The following is a 19,631-nucleotide window of genomic DNA, read 5'->3' as shown; positions in this document are numbered from 1 at the left end:
CTTTTAACAGCATACATTTGTGTGCATGCGTGTGTGCGTGTGCGCAAAGAAGACAGAACAGCACCCCCCAAACAAAAACTAGCAGTTTTCCAATGTTAAAACTGCTGGCTTTGAGCAGAGATGACCAAGTTCTAATTCTCGGGTGCCCTCCCAGGGACCATAGGATAGTTCTCTAAATCATTTTCTGGAGATACAGTCAGACAGATCCCCCAATTCCATCTCCTGTTTGTAAAAGGAAGGTTAATTTTATTCTTTGATTCTCCTTTTGCACAGTTTCTAACTGTACTTAGTATACGTTTTAGAAAAGTAATAAAATCCATTTCAACATTTCTTTCAAATACATCTTTCTTGGGGGGGGGGAATATGATAGTTTCATGAAAAATGGATTTTCAATGCATTTTCAAGTGTGAATCCTGCTTTTAATGAAAGATGCATTAGAAAATGGCTCCTTGCATTCTGCTTCAATTTGAATCTGGCTTGGCAGTGTTCAATTGACATTAAGGGAGCATGTTCTGCAGTGCTAGTTTCAGCCTCTATTATCATTGTGTTATTTCTAGCCATCTGAAAAACGTGACCGCCTCCTGCTACCAAGGGAGACCTTCATGGTACATGTCAAATCCATTCCAAGCAAACCTCGCTGTGCACTCCAATCCCCCTAAGGCCATTATATCTAATTATTCGCTCGCTCCTACTGCGACTTATTGATTTGTTTATTTGTGGGATTACAAAGTCTCCACTTGGAAGTTCAGTTGGCTGCAATGTGAATTAATACACAATGAGCAGAAGGAAAGGAATTCATAACTAGGACTCCAATGCCATGAGGTGGCTTTAGACATATTTGTCTGGGAAAATGAGCATGTAGATCATTTTAGTGAAAATAAGTATACTTTGAAATATGTACAAAAGCATGCTTTTTTCACTGATTATCTAGTGCCACTATTAAGAACAAAACTGAAACACCTGGGATTTTAGAAAGAGGGAATGCTGAGGGTAGGGTGCTGTAACCTATAAAATTGCAGCTTCTTTTCACTCCTAAAGGTGGGCAACTTCTACATCCTTTCACTCCACTATCCTGGCTAATTTTCCTCATTCCATTCACTAAAATGGTCACTCATTCATCCTATGACTCCTCCCTCTTCAAAAGGGAAAGTAAAGCATAAGAGTGCAAGTTGATGGTGCTATATAAATAATAATAATAATAATAATAATAATAATAATAATAATAAGAAGAAGAAGAAGAAGAAGAAGAAGAAGAAGAAGAAGAAGTAGGGCAGGGTGCAATGTCTCAGGTCTACTGAATGTGGTATCAGATGAAGAATTCATCTCCTTGGAAATCGCAGCTTCCAGTTAAAACCTTCCAGCCAGTGGGTGGATGAATAAGATCCCCAGTAGGTGTGAATCAAGATTCAGCAGCTTTAGGTTTTCCCCATGAATATCAGAACTAAAATAAATTATGCAAATTTATCTTTTTAAAATCCTCAGAATACATTATACAGAAGAACAAAAATTACACAAATTTGCTCAAATTGCACCATTTATATAGGTCACACATAATTTATACAGAACACGTGCCTTGAGTACATCAGGATAGATGTACCGTGATGCACTTTATGTGGGGCTGCCTTTGAAGAGTCTTCGGAAACTAAAAATGGTCCAGAATTAGAATTCGACACACAGGCAATTACTTTTGTTTTTAAATTGCAAAATACATACTGCCATGAGGGGTAGTAAAGAAAAAGAAAGAACTTGAGGAGAGTTCCCAACATTTTGGGGCTCAGTCCTACCTTTCCTAGAAAGAGCATGAAGTCACCCACTGTGTTTATGGCAGCCACACGCAAAGCGTTCTCCACTAGTATCACAAAGGCGTCCTTTGCTGAGGTGCAGAAGTTGGTGCTGTTGATAGCTGTGGCTGTATATGCATTCTAGGAAAAGAAAGACATAATTTCATTGATCAGATTATTTTCCACTCAACCCCCATTAATTTAAGACTTTCACAGACATTAATTTTAATAAATATATTCCTCCACTTAAGTCACTGCCACAGAAAACAGTGATGGTTTGTGGAAATCTGATAAAAATACCAAAAGGATGAAAGTGACTCCCCAGAAGACCATTAATATTGGAAAAGCTTTCATAAGTCTACCTGACTGAAGTGTGTCCAGATAAATGTCTTTATTCAGAGTGATTTGTTCATAAACATGCAGGGAAAGAGGAAATGTACCAAATTATTGGTACTTTGTTTCAAAAAGAATAATTTTAATATGGTGTTTTAATCTTTTCCTCTTTTTAATGTTTTACCCTTATGTTCACTGCTCTGGAATCTGTTTGGATGTAGAACGGCAGAGAAATGTTATAAATAAATAAAATGTCCAAATCTCAATTTTGTTTTTCATTTGGGATTTGGCAGTATGTAACTGGCAAAAAAAATACAGACTTCTAAAAAGCCACATTCTTGGAGTTATTAAACAAGGAAATCTTTGCAAAATTCTTTTTGAATGCTATGAGAATACGGTCTCTCCAGAATTGATTCTGCTGCATATTTCTAAAATTCATATCTAATTTCCCCCTACTCTTTTGTATGTGTAAAGTCTAGTTGGTGACCATAATAAAGTTGATGATGATAAACAAGGGAATTGGGGTTTACTGCACTCTGCCTGGCACAGCTTTGTGAATCTTAGGTTTTTCTGTTCGGTGGAATCTAAGCCAATAAGACCAAAAATTTAAAATAAAAAAAATGGGAGAAGGCTTTAGAAAAGGATAAAAAGCTCTCCCACCTCAATTTTAACTGGAAGTACAAGGTTTCACAAGGGGTCCTCAGAAAAGAAATTACAACCCCTTAAGCCAAACACAGCTCAACCCCCATGCTGGGGCTGGGGACGCAGTAAAGAGGTCGTTTTTGCTGCCTCCCTGTGCCCAGAAAACGTAGGGGAATAGTCAAACACCCAGCAGGCTGCAATATATGGGCGGGTCATTTCACCATTTCACTTCATAAGATGGATAGGGCTACCTAAGAGGTCTCTCAGGAATTTATTCTGAGCTTGCTTCCTGTCTCAGTTCCTACCTTTCCAATTTCCAAAGCCATACACACCCAGTGCTGCTTGTGTTTTTGTCTCATCTTTTAAGGCTAGAAAATTATATTCACCCCTTTAGCTCTTGAAAACGGATGAATTCCTTGGGCTCAATTTGGCAAAGCGATGTACGTTGCTGCTGCTGGTGTTACAGGGAAAACATAAGCTGAAATACTTGAAACTTTTCACCTGCCCAATGGGATGGACAGCCAGAAATTATTAATATCTGGAAGGCCTTTTGTCCTAAACCCAAACCTGTGATAATGAACAAAGATTCATTGCACATAACCTACTGAATTCTTATATCAAACAGTTAATTGTCTGTCTGCCATTTGTGTGTCTACTCTACAGTTAATGTTAAGATCACATTGGCTGCAGTTGGACGTCAAGTTAAACTGTGATTTAGTGAAAAGAAACGAGCACAGGTTCCGAGCTCAAGCACTCCCTCCTCCCCCTCCCCCTCCTTTACAGCTGGAAGGAAGAGTCCGGAAGCTTCAGCTTCTAGTTTTACTTGCTGAGTATGCCAGACCAGTTAACGGTGGCTGACATTAACTATGGTTAATTTAACCAAGCCAGCTTCAGAAACCACAGTTTAAAATTGGATTGATTGAAATTAACTACAGTTAATGTTAACTACAGTTTGTCAGCCAGATGACACAACAAATTGTGGCTAAGGAAAAACAGACATGAGAGCTTCCAAACTCTTCCTGCCAAAGGAAGTGAGGCAGGTGGCTACAAAGAGGAGGGCTTTCTCCGCTGTGGCACCCCGGCTGTGGAATGAGCTCCCCAGAGAGGTCCGCCTGGCGCCTACACTGTACTCTTTTCGTCGCCAGCTGAAGTCCTTTTTATTCTCTCAGTATTTTAACGCTTAATTTTAACTTAAATTTAAATTTTACTGTTCTAAATCTGCATTTTAATCTTATATCAATTTTGCTGCGTGGTTTTATCCTGGTTGTGCTTTTGATACTGTATTTTGTATTTGTGTTTTTAACCTGTTGGTTGTTTTATTATGGTTTTAATTTTTGTGAACCGCCCAGAGAGCTTCGGCTATTGGGCGGTATAAAAATGTAATAAATAAATAAATAAATAAATAAATTCCTCCGTCCAATGCAGGAGGAGGAGAGGGGAAGCACACAAGCCCGGGAGGGGGCTAGGTTTGTTCACATCTTGCTAAGCCGTAGTTTAGCATGGTATCTGAACTGGCTGGTTTGGAGGTCAAGATAAGCCAAGGCTCTGGAGAACCTTGGCTTATTGACATCAAGCAGCATGCTGCCTGATTGCTCCTGCTTGGCTCCTTCTGTGAGGAGGAGTGACTAAATGACCCACAGATATAGTTTGTTTTTCAAGCTGGAGTCATAAGCCAACAACATATCATGCTTGATCATGATGCCCAAACCAGGCCAGTGTTTAGTAGCTCTGTGAAAAGCTACTAAACCCATTCAGTTTTGAGCTTTATTCCCACCACCCAAGAATGATAGGAGAGAAGAGTGTTTTAACAAGAAAGATGGGTTCAAGAATAGTATAGATTTGAGAAACAGAATATACAGGATCATTACACAAAATCACTCTCATAAAAGTAACAAATACAATGGAGTTAGAGCAAAAGGGGGGGAAATGTAGAACTACAGCATAACATTCTGAGGAAATCTTTATAAAATAGGTGTGATTATAGCTAGGCCATTGGAATTCACTGTAGGAAACCCTCAAGGAAATGAGGAACAGACAATTACAGATGCTCACTTTCAAAAATACATGATGCTTAAATGCAAAAAAGGGGAAAGAAATATTTTCATTCTTGTTGCAGTAAGCACACACTGTGGTCCGCCCATACTCGATCATTGCACAAATTTGCCTCAGTACTGAAACACAATTACAGTACAATGGCTTCTCATCCACAATATTGTTCTTATTAACAGCCAAGGCATCTCTGAGAGATTACAATGCACCATAATTTCAGGAAAGGCTTTGCGCCTGCAATACCTAAGTGCATTCAAATGTTAACTTACAATCGGCATCCCAAGGGGAAATATTTCATCCTCTGATTTAAGTCTGACTGCAAGAGAGGTTGAGGTTAAACTTTTCAGCCTTTAAAAAAGAATAGTAGGCCAATATTAAAATCTTACCTGATTTAAGAAAGTCAGGCACTTTTCTAGACACCAAAGGCAGCAAATGCAGGCTTTCAGTATACATCGAGCGCAGGCATTTTCCTAAAATGAGGAGAGCAACAATGACAAAAAGGAAATACTCAAGAAACAAAGGGAAACACTAAATTGCATTAAATACTAGAACACCGGGTGCTTTTTAAATGACAAGAAATTGCAAATATAAGGCTTGTTTGTTTACAGAGCTGTTTCCTTGTACAAAGAGTTCAGAACCCAGTTTTAATTTTGATGGTTCCTGTTAACTACACAAGGCCAAGTCACATGGGTGACCCAACTGCTTTCTCTCTCAATGGCCCCGTTCAGAAGACACCTTAAACCATGGCTTTAACCATGGTAGTAAAGCCAGAAAGCCAGGCCAAGTTCAGAAGACACCTTAAGCCATGGCTTTAACCACAGTGAATAAGGCCTTTTACTTTATTCACCATTGCTAAAGCCGTGGTTTAAGGTGTCTTCTGAACACAGCCCGGCTTTCTGGCTTAACCACCATGGTTAAAGCCATTGTTTAAGGTTTCTTCTGAACAGGGCCACTGTAATTCTTCCTGTATATAGAAACCTCGGTATGAACCAGGCTATACATGGAGATAATTGGCAGCTATTTCCAAAGCTGCAATGGTGACAAAAGCTACTACTGTGAGTACAGATGTGGCAGTCTCTATGTGTCACACCAGACATCTTGGGCTAGGTCATTGGGACCACCCTGATCATTAACCAGACTCTGACAATGGAAGCTGTTGCATTGTAACCTGCATCCATGAAGAAAACTTGCCAAACGCCCTAAAGTCTTGCTTTCTTCCTTGATGCATCTCCTGAAACTTTTGCAGTATTAATAAGAACAAAAATAAAATAAAATAAGGGTGCATGTTTAGACAGAAAAAAAGCCCTACAACTCCCACCAACAAAAATTCTAAAGACTAAGCGCAGTTTAAAAGCTTGGGGTTAAATTAATCAAAAAATTCCCTTCCTTATCACAATCCTATTATTTTCTGCCCTCTACCCACACTCGGTCCCACCCCAGACAGTGGCTTCTGCTGCTTGTGCCTGAGAAAGCTTATTTTACTTGCAAGGCAGAAACGGCATTTTTTCTCTTTTTAAGTTTGCCTGTTTTTCCCTAGTGTCTGGCTGTTCTGTTTGCACGGTTCCAAAATTCAATTTTCTAACTTAAAGACAAATTAATAGAGGATCAGGCTATCAGTAGTAATGATTGCTGTATGCGATATCCAGGATCACAGATAATCAGCCTCTGAATGCTAGTTGCTGGGTAACAAAGGTAGGAGAGGGCCATGGCCCACAAGTCCCTTGTATGTGTTTCCCAGAAGAATCTTATTCGCCACTGTGAGAAACAGGATGATGGACTAGGCAGTCCTTTGTTCTGGGTCACCAGGACTCATCTTACGTACTATTAATTTTTTCTCCTGTCACTTTCACCAAACACCCTCATTTATGCAGCAAAGTTTCCCCTTACTTTTCCTTTGACTTGGGTATGAATATACATGAGTATCATCCGTGGAATCTTCACTAAGGTAATAATGAAAGACCCTTTAGCCACAGTTCCTAGGTGGTAACAGATCAAGCGATTGACAGATGCCAGAATAGGTGTGAATGGTAGGTTCCTTTTTTCTCTGCAGGGAAAAATTGTAAAAATACAAAACAGTGATAACATATTGCTTCAGCAAAATTAATTAGCAGTGACATTACTCAGGGGCTAACTGAAGTTGTGAGGGGTCATAGAGGTAGACCTTGTGGGGACATAGATCCTGCACAGATTCAACCCTTATAATAGAGATTCTGTGCGCAAGAACGCAGAGATCATTTAAGGTTATTGTCCCCAGCAAAAAGCAAATACAGGCTGGGGGTGGGCAACTCAGAGCCTTCTCGATGGTTTGGATGACAATTTCCATAATCGCTGACCTTGGCTAAGTTGGCTGCGGCTGATGGGAATTGTAGTGCAAAGCATCTGGAAAAACACCTACACCCACAATATAGACATTCATGATTAAGGAGGCAAAAAACCCTAGTAATACAAGTTGTCTATTACAGTGTTAATTGATCTTCTGCATTTCCTTGTGTAGTCTTGAGTGTTTATATACCACAACCTGGCAGCTCCTGCTGGCTTTGTAAGGGCTTCGAAGCCTTGCTTCACTGGCAGAATAAGGTTTGCATTTCACACAGAACTAACCCAACCTTTTGGATGTGTTCTGGCAGACAAAACTGGAGGCAAATCTCCCTAAATATCTCAAAATTTGGTTTAAGTTTTCCCATTAATATTTAAAGTCAAGCAGGCTCAAAAGATTTCTGCACCTTGCTTTTAAATACTGTGGACTGGTTGAGACAGTAGCGATCTCGGCTTAATAAGCCAAAAATGAGCATCAAGCTCGCATGCTTCCCCCTTTCCTTGGGCCCTGGCTTTGGAGCGTTCTCCCAGGGTTTGTGCTTTAATCCCTTTACTGATCATTATTTGAAATCAGGACTTCCGATCCTGTTAAGTAAACTGAGATAAAGCTAGCTTCCCAGTATGGTTGTTCCAGGGAACTGTGCTTTAAACTAACATAAGAGAATGGAGGAGTGAATGGACTAGGGGAAGAATGTGGGAATGACGTTTGTCCTCAGCTTAATAAACCATAGTTTATTAAGTTGAAACAGCTATGTCTCAACCAGACCTGAAGCTTTTTAAAGATACTGACTGCTACAGCACAAGGTAAATAATGGCTTAATCTTTATGAAAAGTGCCTACTATCACACGTAGCATTATAATTAAAAGCTTAGAGTTTGTTTGGCATGAAGTATTGGATGTTTGCTATAATTCTCACATCTCATTGATTCAAATGGGAGAATTCTCATTGATTTTAGAGGCTGCGGTAGACACTTTTGGTTTGTAAATCATAAATATTGTGACATAAGAAGAGCACCATTGCTTCTTGCTATAGCGAAGTCTGTTAAAGAAGCTTAAGGTTAATTATTTTAATTGCATTATAGTCCACTTGAGGAATGGGTGTCTGATTAGCTGTCTGAACCAAAAACATCAGGGAAACACTGTAAATCTATTACTGGGCTAAAACAATTACCGCTTAAATGAAAGACAAACGTCTCCACTTCAATTTACACCACAGGTAAAGAAAACTGCAAACTGGATGTTTCATGTGATTTTATCCTCTACTTTTGTACCTTGCTTTTTCTCTCCTTTCAGAAACGGTTGCACTCTTTTCTTAACATTTTGTATAATTATGCAAATATTCTAGATGATTTCCAAAAATCTCCACAACAGAAGACAGTATAGAACATGAAAAAATGTTTACTTATTTCTCCCTTTTTTGGGGGGGGGGGCTATGAACAAATATTTATTTCAAGAGAGAGAAGACTAAGGAATAGGACAGAAACAAAATCATGCCTATGCATAACTCAAAATCCCAGTTGCCTCAGGAGCTTAGGATGTTACTTCCATCCACTTTATTCACTTGGGAGTGGTCCACTTGCATGAGCAGCATAACACATGATGTGTGAACTTCAGAGAATGCAAAAGATGCCACAGCTGACATATACTGCTCTCACAAGGGTCAAAAATAGTATAAATCTCCTCTCCAGTGACATCTGAACATTTCTAAACGTATAAAGATACTGGAAGAAGAGTAAAAATACCTCTTTTGGGGGGAAATCTTTTAATGTGCAAGCAATGATTTATTAGTTTTAGTGTGATTTTAGTATTTTAAATTATTTAAATGAAATGTTGAACTGGCTTGACATTAAAAAAAAATTATGAGTGCTGGCTAACACTCAGAGAAGCTATTTTCATTTATGACTCATTTCTTTCACTCTTAAATAATGTGTTAAATTAGCCACTGTTGCATATTCAAGTCATTTATGTTTCCATCCATAGTTAGTGTCAACCGTCTCTCCAGTACTCGAGATAGAACATTCTGACAGCTTTTGCCATTCAATCCAAGTTGACAATGCTTACTATTCTGATCATGTCTGCACTTTAATAATTATATAAAAAAAGAGATAATCTGCTTTGAAATGTTCATTATTTTGTATAAATAAATAAAGAAATCTTGAATGAAATCCAATAAGAGGGGTAGTATGTGCTCTGACCTAGAGAAGCACATTTACATCAAATATATTATTATTTTACATGTTTGATCAGACTCATTGTGGCTTTTTCTCCACCAGCATTCCAGCCATCTTCCTGCTTGTTTCATCACAGTCAGCACAAGGAGCTGCATGGATGTGGCACTTTGAATCAATCATCTAAACAGCCTGAGTTGTCTCCATTCCAGAGAACAACTAGGGCTTTGGCGGGAGTGCCAACATACCAGCTGGAAATTTCCCCTGAGCCTTCATCAGAATCGATCAGCGGGGGACCATCGTTGCAGGGTGCAAAGCCGCTGACAGTCTAAACCAGTAGTCTTCAGCTGATCCAGACCTGAAACCCAACACGGACTGCCAATCTGCATGGGACCCACTTTCACAATTGCCCAACATGGCGGCCACCGCATTGCCGCAACCCATCTAGATTGTATCGCATGAACCACTTTTGCGTCATGACCCACCAATTGAAGACCACTGGTCTAAACATCAACAAGAAGTGATCCTACCATGACAAGGGAATAGATGTCAAATCCCCCACTTTCAGATCGCTATCTTTCTGTCCAGTTCAGAACACCAAATCCACAGTACACATGTACTGAATCAATAAACATGTGGGGTCAGCTTTATGGTTGTCATGGCAACCATGAAATCCTGAGATCCTCCAGACAAAGCAGCCCTGGCATGGATGTTGAAATCCTTCAGGATAGTCATCCTGGGAGTCTTCAACACCAAGGTCACCTCTATTAATTCAGGCAGGGAGGTTGCTGGGCAGTACATAGCAGCATCTGTAATCTGTCCTAAGCACCTAATGCAAGATATAAACAATCCAAATTGGTACTCACCCAGACCAGAGGCCTGGAAAAGAACATGGGACTCCTTTAGATGACAGTGAGTTGCCTTCTCTGACCTGCCAATCTAAGCTGATGCTTCACTAAATATTTTGACACATTATATGAGTAATACTCCTGAGCAAAAGTTTTGTGTGTTTGTCCAGGGGTGGGTGTGCGCAGTGGTTTCTAATGGTTGCAATCCTAAACACACTTCCCTGAGAGTAAGTCTCAATGAACTAAAAAATAGGCACTTATGAATAAACATATATATATATATATATATATATATATATATATATAATTTATTTTTTTTAAAAAAATACCATAAAGGCTCTAGCAAACAATGTGTCACCCAGCAGTGCCTATTTCTTCCAAGACCCACGTTTTGGACTTTGATCACATGTAATTACACATCAATCATGCAGAACAGCCACACAAGACAGATCAGATCCAATATCAACCAAGATGCTGTTTACCAAGAAACTGTGTCCTAGGTGAACAAATAACTGCATTGCAGTGAGTGCATTTAGCACAGCTCAGAGCCAGCCAAAACACATTAGCAGTAGTCTTGCTTTTTAGTTTCATCTTCTCATCTCATTACACCATCTGCCCCTACCCAGATACTTGTGTGATTTTAGAAAGCAAGTCTCTCATGATTAAACTGCCCCCAAATCTCTCACCTTGTAAAATAATATGTCACAACAGCTCCTGCTACAGTCATCTGTTGACAGGCAAGGATAAATTCACTGATCCAAACTAACCCCACAACGTGATACCACCACATATACCTCAGAGGGCCTGCAACTTGGAACTCTACAAAGCCCTGCTCATTTTGGAATGGGCTACCTAAAGTAAGAAAGAAGAGGAAGGAAGGCATTTAAAATATTCATTCTGCAAGAACACATAATTTTAAATATTCGCATTAAGCTATTATGCTTATGGAGCAGCACACCACTCTATACAGCAACCACGTATTTTTTAAATTAATAAATAAATAACAACATTTATATACTGGCTATTCTGTCTTTAAAAAAAGAAAGTAGCTAACATATTTCAGTAAAAATATTACAAAATATATTAAGAAATTTCAAACATATAACAACAGCCAGAATATCTGGTGCATTCTCTTCCCTTTCTTATTGTTTTATTGTGATTTTATTAGAATGTAAGCCTATGTGGCAGGGTCTTGCTGTTTTATTCTTTTACTATGTACAGCACCATGTACATTGATGGTGCAATAAATAAATAAATAAATATTATAATATAAGCAGCCCCCTATGCTCAAGAGAAGAGCCAACGTGGCTGAAAGCCAGCAGCAGTGAGGAAGGTCCCTCTCCAGGTAACAGCTAGCTGGATCTTAAAAGGTGGGGGAATGAAGAGAGGGCTTCAGTGTTGATCATAGAATTTTATTTATTTATTTATTTATTAAACTTATATACCGCTCCCATAGCCAGGGCTCTCTGGGCGGTTTACAGAAATTCTAAAATTGAGGTAAAAACAAGTATACAAAATTTAAAACTCAAAACACAGAACATACACACATAAAGCATTAAAAACCGATTAAAAACTAAACTTGTGGGTAATTAGGATGTGCCGCCATATGCCTGGGCAAAGAGGAAAGTCTTAACCTGGCGCCGGAAGGATAGCAGCGTTGGCGCCAGGCGAGCCTCATCAGGGAGATCATTCCACAGTCTGGGGGCCACCACCGAAAAGGCCCTGTCCCTTGTTGCCACACTCCGAGCCTCTCTCGGAGTAGGCACCCAGAGGAGGACCTTAGATGTTGAATGTAGTGACTGGGTATATTCACGTCGGGAGAGGCGTTCCGTCAGGTATTGTGGTCCCAAGCCGTGTAAGGCTTTATAGGTCAAAACCAGCACCTTGAATTGGGCTCGGAAACATACAGGCAGCCAGTGCAAGCGGACCAGAGCAGGTGTTATATGGTCAAACCTTCTGGTTCCCGAAATCAATCTGGCCGCTGCATTTTGCACGAGCTGCAGCTTCCGAACCGTCTTCAAAGGCAGCCCTACGTAGAGCACATTGCAGTAATCTAACTTGGAGGTTACCAGAGCATGGACAACTGAAGCCAGGTTATCCCTGTCTAGATAGGGGCGTAGCTGGGCCACCAACCGGAGTTTGTAGAAGGCACTCCGTGCCACTGAGGTCACCTGAGCCTCAAGTTATTAGAATGTAAGCCTATGCGGCAGGGTCTTGCTATTTACTGTTTTACTCTGTACAGCACCATGTACATTGATGGTGCTATATAAATAAATAATAATAATAATAATAAGTGACAATGATGGGTCTAAAAGAACCCCCAAGCTACGAACCTGCTCCTTCAGGGTGAGTGCAATCCCATCCAGAACCAGTAGAACACCCCCCATCCTGTCAGCGGAATCACCTACTAACAGCATCTCAGTCTTGTTTGGATTGAGTCTCAGTTTATTAGCCCTCATCCAGTCCATTGTCGCAGCCAGAATAGTAGAGTTGGAAGGGGCCTATAAGGCCATCAAGTCCAACCCCCCGCTCAATGCAGGAATCCACCCTAAAGCGAAGACTGGGATGGGTTCTACAGATGTTTTGGCCTACAATTGCCATCATCCTTCACTACTGGCAATATAGGACTGATGGAAGCTGTAGGCCAAAATATCTGGAGGGCCACAAGTTCTGCTCCCCTGATCTAACAGACTGGGTAGGCACATATGGGTCCTTCAGGTATCCCAGCCCCAGACCATTTATGGTCTTAAAGATTAAAACCAACACTTTGAATTGGGTTCAGAAATGAATTGGTAAGATCTTTAAATATTGTTAAAAGGTATTCACTAAGGCAGATAACCTGGCTATCATATTCTAGATTAGGATTTCAAACACTTTCCCTGCAGAGCGGGAAAGACCAATGCTTGTCCTTAAACATCCATGTAGACTTGGAACTATAGCTCAATAAGCAAACACAGATTGAGCTGATTCTGGTGTGCTTCCAAAAATAGTATTTTTTTCCAGTTAATTTAAAGGAAGTTCTCAGTTAAGTTTGCTAAAGTTAATTTAATGCAATAAACAGATGAAAGCACAGTAATACTTTAATGAGATTCCCCCCCCCCCAAAAAAAATAGTTACGGAACCATGCAAGACATACCTGTGGTACCTAGGAAGAGTAGGACTGCAATCCAATATATCCAGAAGATTATGAGGGCAAAAAAAGTCCAAAATGGCTGGAAGACGAGCAGTGGCAGGTGAATGAAGACCTTGCCAGCCACGTGGAACAAGGCAATGGTGAGAGCTACTCGTTTGCGCATAACTAACATTATCAACAGAAGGATAACCTGAGAAGGATGGAGATTCCACATGACATTTTAGATGAACTTTATCAACCGAAGCAGACCAAAAAATATGCCCCCAATTCACAGTTCCAAAACTTAACTTTTATATCAAATGTACCTAGTCCTCAGTGTAAAAAAGCACAAAGTCATGTTCATATGTCATGAGTAGTATGCTCACAAATTCTGCTTGATTGTTTCCTGGATTGTTTAACTGTTCCTGCCGGCAGGAGGAGTCAAGCTGGATCAATCAAGCAGTGGGGACTAGCGCAGTGGTTTATTCACAATGACCCAGGACTTTTTTTAAAAAAATGTGGGTTATCATGTATAAACTGGGAGGTGCAGCCATTCCTGGTTCTGATTATTATATCTGTATGATACATATTTTATGTCATTCATACATTACATGTTGAATGTACACATAAAAAACATAACGTGTGAACAGGCCTTCACACTGATCAGAGCTTTGCCCAAAAATCTTGCCTTCTCTTACAATCTGAAACCTATGGAACACATATGAGATTCGACTGATGAGCAAAATATTTCTAAAACAGATGTCAATTAACATGCCAGTTAATATTCCTAACAAGCAAAAATGTCACATGAAGCATGGTTATTTTGTTGAGTGGCTGTGACAGCATTGCCCTATGGGAAGTTATTACCACTATAATTATTTTAAAATGCTTTTCTAATTAATGCAATGATACAAGGAATTCTATATCATTAACTATCTGATCATTTCTATGATAAGGTAATTTAATATTGCAAGGACAAACTGCATCAAAAAGAGAGAGAAAATAGGGGAAAGTGGAATATATCGCACTAAAAATGGGAGCCCCTGTCCCTGTTTTGTGGCTCCCACGTGCCACTAAATTTTGGTGGAGCAGCCATAGAAGCTGCTACCACACCACCAAAATTTGATGGTAAACTGCTGGTTTTCTTCTTAAAGGGGGCTTTCCTCCCCATCGGTGCTGCACCACTGAATATCAGTGGTGGAGTGGGCCAACTGGGATCGGGGTGCACCCCATGCTGGGGTCCAGAGAGGGCCATGTGGCTCCCATCCTCATGGAAGTTGCCCACCCCTGGTCTAAGTGCTTGGTTTCATATATGGTAGAATACAAGAGCAAGTTCTGGATTTGTGCACTTTCCCGACCATGTGTAGAGTCTGTAACGTGAACTGGGAGACAGGTGGCATGAGCGAGACAGGGTGGAAGCAAGCCTGTAAGTCTGCCCGTATGCCTCCTGCAACACAGAAAATCTGCACATTACTCCACGATATGTATTTTTTAAGGGCTGCTTCAGATTTTCCTATATAGGCTAGGAGAATTGTCTATACCTGTGTACTGCATCACACAAATTGACTGCACATGTGTCTACTTTGCGGCATGTCCATATATCAGAAAGCTGTGATTTGCAGCTGTTTCCCAATTCATGGACATGTAGTAAAATCAACACAACGTTGTACACTTTGCTTCTTATTCTCCCTTACACACACATGCTTCATGTATTAAGGAGCCCTAATTCAACAGCCGCTAAATACTTACTGTGAAGACTGTAGCTGCAATGGCATAGATCAGGAGGGCCTGACGATTGTCTTTGGCTATTTGAAGCTGATCAACAGTAAGAGTGTCAGTGGGAGACTTCCGCTGTTTAGCATACAGCCACCACAAAACTCCTGTGCCACCTGTGTTCATACAGGAAAAGATATAGTGCATTCCCAGTATCAAAATATATGTATAATGGGATATGCTAATCAGCAGCATTACCAAAATCCAAACTGACTGAGCTCACACAACATGACAACTCACACTCAAGGTTGAGTACAGGTTGCTGCTGAACCATGGTTTGTTGTTACTTGTCCTTTGTGACTATCCCTGCCCACCCATGGCAGATATTTTATGGTTGTGCTGAGGACAGTGTCTCAAATTTCCAGATGTGCCCATGGCCACCATATTGCCTACTCTGTTCTATAAAATGGAAAATGCAACTTGGACATTATATAAATAAATACCGCCTTCTCCTATGCCAAAGTCAGCATGCCCAGGGACCCTGAGGTGGGGAGGCTTATCTCTCTCCCACTACTATTTTACGTTATAAGTAAACTGCTGTTTTGGGTAGGGAGCCAAGAAACCTCGCATTCACTTGTGAGGAATACTTTCTTTCTTTCTGCAATTACCTTTAAGAAGGGCCTCATGCAAAAATCATTGCAAGAGTGAAGCTTCACTAAGCTTGCTTCCTACAGTGCGTCAATATAATCAGAGTAAGGTTAATCAATATAACTTTTGAAATTTTATAGCTTTTTATCTTGCATCACTTTATTTTCCTGCTACTTTTGTACTTTTATATTCTATGAACTGTTATTCCCCAAATTCATCAATGTGAAGTCATTCTGCAGAGTAAACATTGCCATTGCTTTGACTTTCTTTAGTTTGCTTCCCGGTAATTGGCTGTATCCTCATTCAGTCTAATAAATCCTTAAACCTTGATAATGACCAAATTGATATTCTTCCCAAGGGCTTAGCTTTAATAGTTCTCAGTGTAACAATGGCTGCAAATCAATTGTTCCCAAAGTAGAAGGTTAACATTTTTAAAGGATGCAAACATGTCCAAGGGAAAGCTAAGTTCTCCGCTGGTCTCTTCCAGTGTTTCTTTACCGGCAGGAAGCATAACTTTAGGCTTCCAGTGTTATACAATCCAGAAGGACATCTGTGTCTGAACCTATGCACTGAAATGCTCCCCAACAATGAATGTGGGGCAATTTCAGTTTTTTACAAATATTTTCTTCTTCCTTTTTTATTTCTTTGAATTAAGCTGTGGGCTCATCAACTCCTGCTTTATTCTCTACTTTCTTGATCTGGAGTCAGACAATCCATCTTAGTTACTTATACAGGGACCACTTGGACAGACACTCTCCCATTAGCAAGCCATGGTTAAGCCATCAGGAGCAGGCTGCATGACCATCCTCTCCCAACTTGTGTCTTCTAGAGCATAAATCCTACCTCTCTGCCTTAACGATTCATTAGCACCCAAGTTGGCATCAACATTAATGCTGATTCGAGCTAACTTTATTTTAAAAGTCTTGCTTAATAAGGCCTGAAACAGAACCAAATCCTGGTTAAATGGGAAAACCTAGTTAAGTGGGAACTCTGCTTACACTTTACTCTTGATACTGTGGTGCCAATATAACCCTTAACTGTGGTTAAAGCAGATGGGAGGGGGAGTCCCTTCTGGATTTGCTTAGTCTAGGTTAAATAATCTGGAGTGCTACATGTGCACCTCCTCTAAAATAAAAGGAGGAAAAAACAATGTTTTCAGTGGTCCAGTTTATTACTCTTGCCTGCAACTACAAGCTGCGAATGAATTTGGCTCTTCCCCTTGACATTTGTTCTCTCCCACCTCGGTTCAGCAGTATTTCTTGCTGGATTCCATTCATCATCACAACACATCACTAGGCAAAACAGAAAGCAACTCCATATATCCAAGAATGAGGTACCTTCCAATTCTGCCTGAGAAAATCTGGAAACCTAAAAATTTCCCCACTAAAAGAAACTGACCCAATATCTATATTCTATCTTCAAGGTTTTTCTAGAAGGCAGGTTCTGGATTCTTAGTTAAGTGCTGAAACGTAATAGGATTCCTCCACATCCACTCCAGTTGAAACTTTGTCAGTCATGTGGGCCAGAAATAACACTGGATTGACAATAAAATTGGATGAAGCATTCCTGATTGACAAAACGAAGAGTGGGCTAGATTTGCCAGGGAGAGCAGAATCTCTGTGACAAAGTTACACACATGCATACACACACCAGCTGTAATATTTCAGACAATTCACCACAAGAGTTGGGCCATAACCAGCTGGTTGCCATCAAGCGTCTTCTCTTCCCCAAGTGATTCTTGGGAGAGAAGCAGTGAGTTCACTCATTGATGATGGGGTAAGGAGAGGGTAAGAAACAGCAGGAGTTTTTCCTGCTGCCTGGAATGTTTCTTACTGTCATGATTAGGCCTATTCCCCTTAGGCTGGGGAAGGGAGTTTCAGGCGATCAGTCAGAATCAGATTCTGAAGCAGAAGAGACAGCGCCAGAAACACACCAGCCTACACAGGGAGTGGAAGAGTGACACGGGCTCTTCGCCAGCTGGAAATGAAACTTCACCAGACCTTATTTAAATGTTAACAACACACAATCTGTGGGAAATGAGTATTCTTCCGAGGGGGAGGGCACTTCAAGGCTAGCTGATCCTAGAGTACACTGCAGACTAAAACGGGTGAAACTAAAGGAAGGCGAGAGAAGGTCGGCCCGTCTAGCTTCTCGCCAAAGGCTTCTTCAGAACCAGTCTCCCTGAAATTAAAGCGTTCTGGTAAAAGGCCTTCCGTTCTTCTTGAAAGGACAATTGTCTCGCTTAGTTTGCATAGTTTTGCCTGGAAGAAAGTTCCTAGAGGCTGGACTCCTCAGGTGGGAAGAGATGTTTATTGCCTGAATAAAGCTTTGTAGATTGTGTGGCAGACTTCTTTATTGTCTCCCAATAAGGTGGGAGGTTTTAAGAAACACGGCACTTACTTTCTTTAAAATTTAGTGGAAATGAGAGCTGTGGGGAGCAGATTTGTGGAAGCCTGGGTATTATGTTGTGAGACAGTAAATATCATATAGATTGTGCTGAAACTCACAACATTATGGCCCTTACTGATCCAGTGTGTGTTAAGGAAAGTAAGCTTGTCACAGGGATGCTGATGATGCCTATTTATTTATTTTATATATTTACAACATCAATATACTACTCCACATCTAAACAGATTCCAGAGCGGTGAACAAAACAATATAAAAGATAAAAAGAATAAAACACCATATTAAAAGCGTTTAAAAACAGAATACCAATAAAAACTGTCTTTGACTAGTCAAGGAAGACTTCTTGAAATAAAGATGTTTTCAGGAATTACTGAAAACAATATAATGTTGGTGCCTGATCTTCAAAGGAGGGAGTTCCACAGAAAAGGAGCCACCACACTGAAGGCTCTTCTCCGGGGGGATTCCAATCGGGCCATAAGTCCATGCGGAACCACCAGGAGCATACCATCTGATGACCTCAGTGACCAGGCAGGGAACTCCCATTCAAGTGAAACAAAAGCAAAATGCACTTCTACAGCAAAAATGGTCAGTAGTTGCAAGGTGTGGCGGAAAGTAGGGAGAATAAATATTTTACATTCTCACACATATGTGAGTACACACATAGAGTCTAAAGACATAGATTAGCTTCAGCAACTTACCAAGTGATCCCAGAACAACAAGAATTGTTAAGATCCAAACAAGTACTCTTGAAATATATCTGATTATCACCATCATAATCATGGAAAGCACTGCAGAGAAATGAAAGAGAATAAGCAGGACAATTATTGAAAGCAGAAATAGCCAGGAAATATGACTGCACCAATATAACTGTACATTAGTGTTATTTGTGCGTTCACTATGAACTCCTTGTACAAAAATGGGCACTATAAGCTACTATTCTATTCAATTTCTTATTTGCCAATTAAACAAAAGAAGCCTATATGAACAGCTATCTATCTATCTGAGATGTCAATACATACAATGAGAACAAATGCGATATGACAAAATGGCAAGTTTATTCTCATGAGTTGCAAAAGTACTGTGCAACTCATGATGAGCACAGCCCAAAGTTGCATGCAGACACACATGCTCCACAAGCACAATTATCATGACAAGTATGAATTAAGATGTTAAGTTTGTGATAAGAACCACACGCTATTTTTGCTCCAGCTGCCTTTTTCAGGAGAAGTTATTTAATGAGCACTTTCTACTGTCAATCATCAACTTGTCTGGTTCTTCATAAATTTGGAGCTAGAAGGTCTTAGGTTTTCAGGTCTCAGCTGGTATCATATGGCACCATACAAAAATGTCTGTTACAAACTACGCTGGCTTGGATGGAACCTGGTTGGTTATTCATATTAGATAAAAACTAATTGTTTTAAAGTGTGGGTGTGCATGCCTCCACAGGTGCACACGCACAAATGCAAATGTATAGCAAGATGAATGTCCAATATTTAGCAACTATCAGAAAACACAGAGATGCACTGGTGAACTTTGATAGTCATCTAAATGTGATTTTGAACATACCCAAGTGAAAACTGATAAAGTAGGGAAATTTTTCTGATATTCACTAAAT

The 19,631-nt window shown here is 40.2% G+C and overlaps 1 protein-coding gene across 2 annotated transcripts in view; it reads right to left on the bottom strand.

Annotated features, from left to right (window-relative positions):
• The window catches only part of SLC44A1 (solute carrier family 44 member 1), an 86,364-nt gene that overhangs the window by 11,295 nt on the left and 55,438 nt on the right, over positions 1–19,631 (bottom strand). For both annotated transcript variants that reach the window (XM_063129150.1, XM_063129149.1), the window contains exons 7-13: positions 18,715–18,804; positions 14,999–15,138; positions 13,274–13,460; positions 10,824–10,989; positions 6,693–6,849; positions 5,192–5,275; positions 1,785–1,922 (exon numbers count right to left, since the gene is read on the bottom strand). In XM_063129150.1, coding sequence (XP_062985220.1) covers positions 1,785–1,922; positions 5,192–5,275; positions 6,693–6,849; positions 10,824–10,989; positions 13,274–13,460; positions 14,999–15,138; positions 18,715–18,804 — 962 coding nt within the window. The remainder of the gene's footprint in view (positions 1–1,784; positions 1,923–5,191; positions 5,276–6,692; positions 6,850–10,823; positions 10,990–13,273; positions 13,461–14,998; positions 15,139–18,714; positions 18,805–19,631) is intronic.

Source organism: Elgaria multicarinata, chromosome 6 (assembly GCF_023053635.1).
Source record: "Elgaria multicarinata webbii isolate HBS135686 ecotype San Diego chromosome 6, rElgMul1.1.pri, whole genome shotgun sequence".
NCBI classification, from domain to species: Eukaryota; Metazoa; Chordata; class Lepidosauria; order Squamata; family Anguidae; genus Elgaria; species Elgaria multicarinata.
Note: the sequence above shows the minus strand (reverse complement) of the source record. Positions and strands in the feature narration are given on the sequence as shown.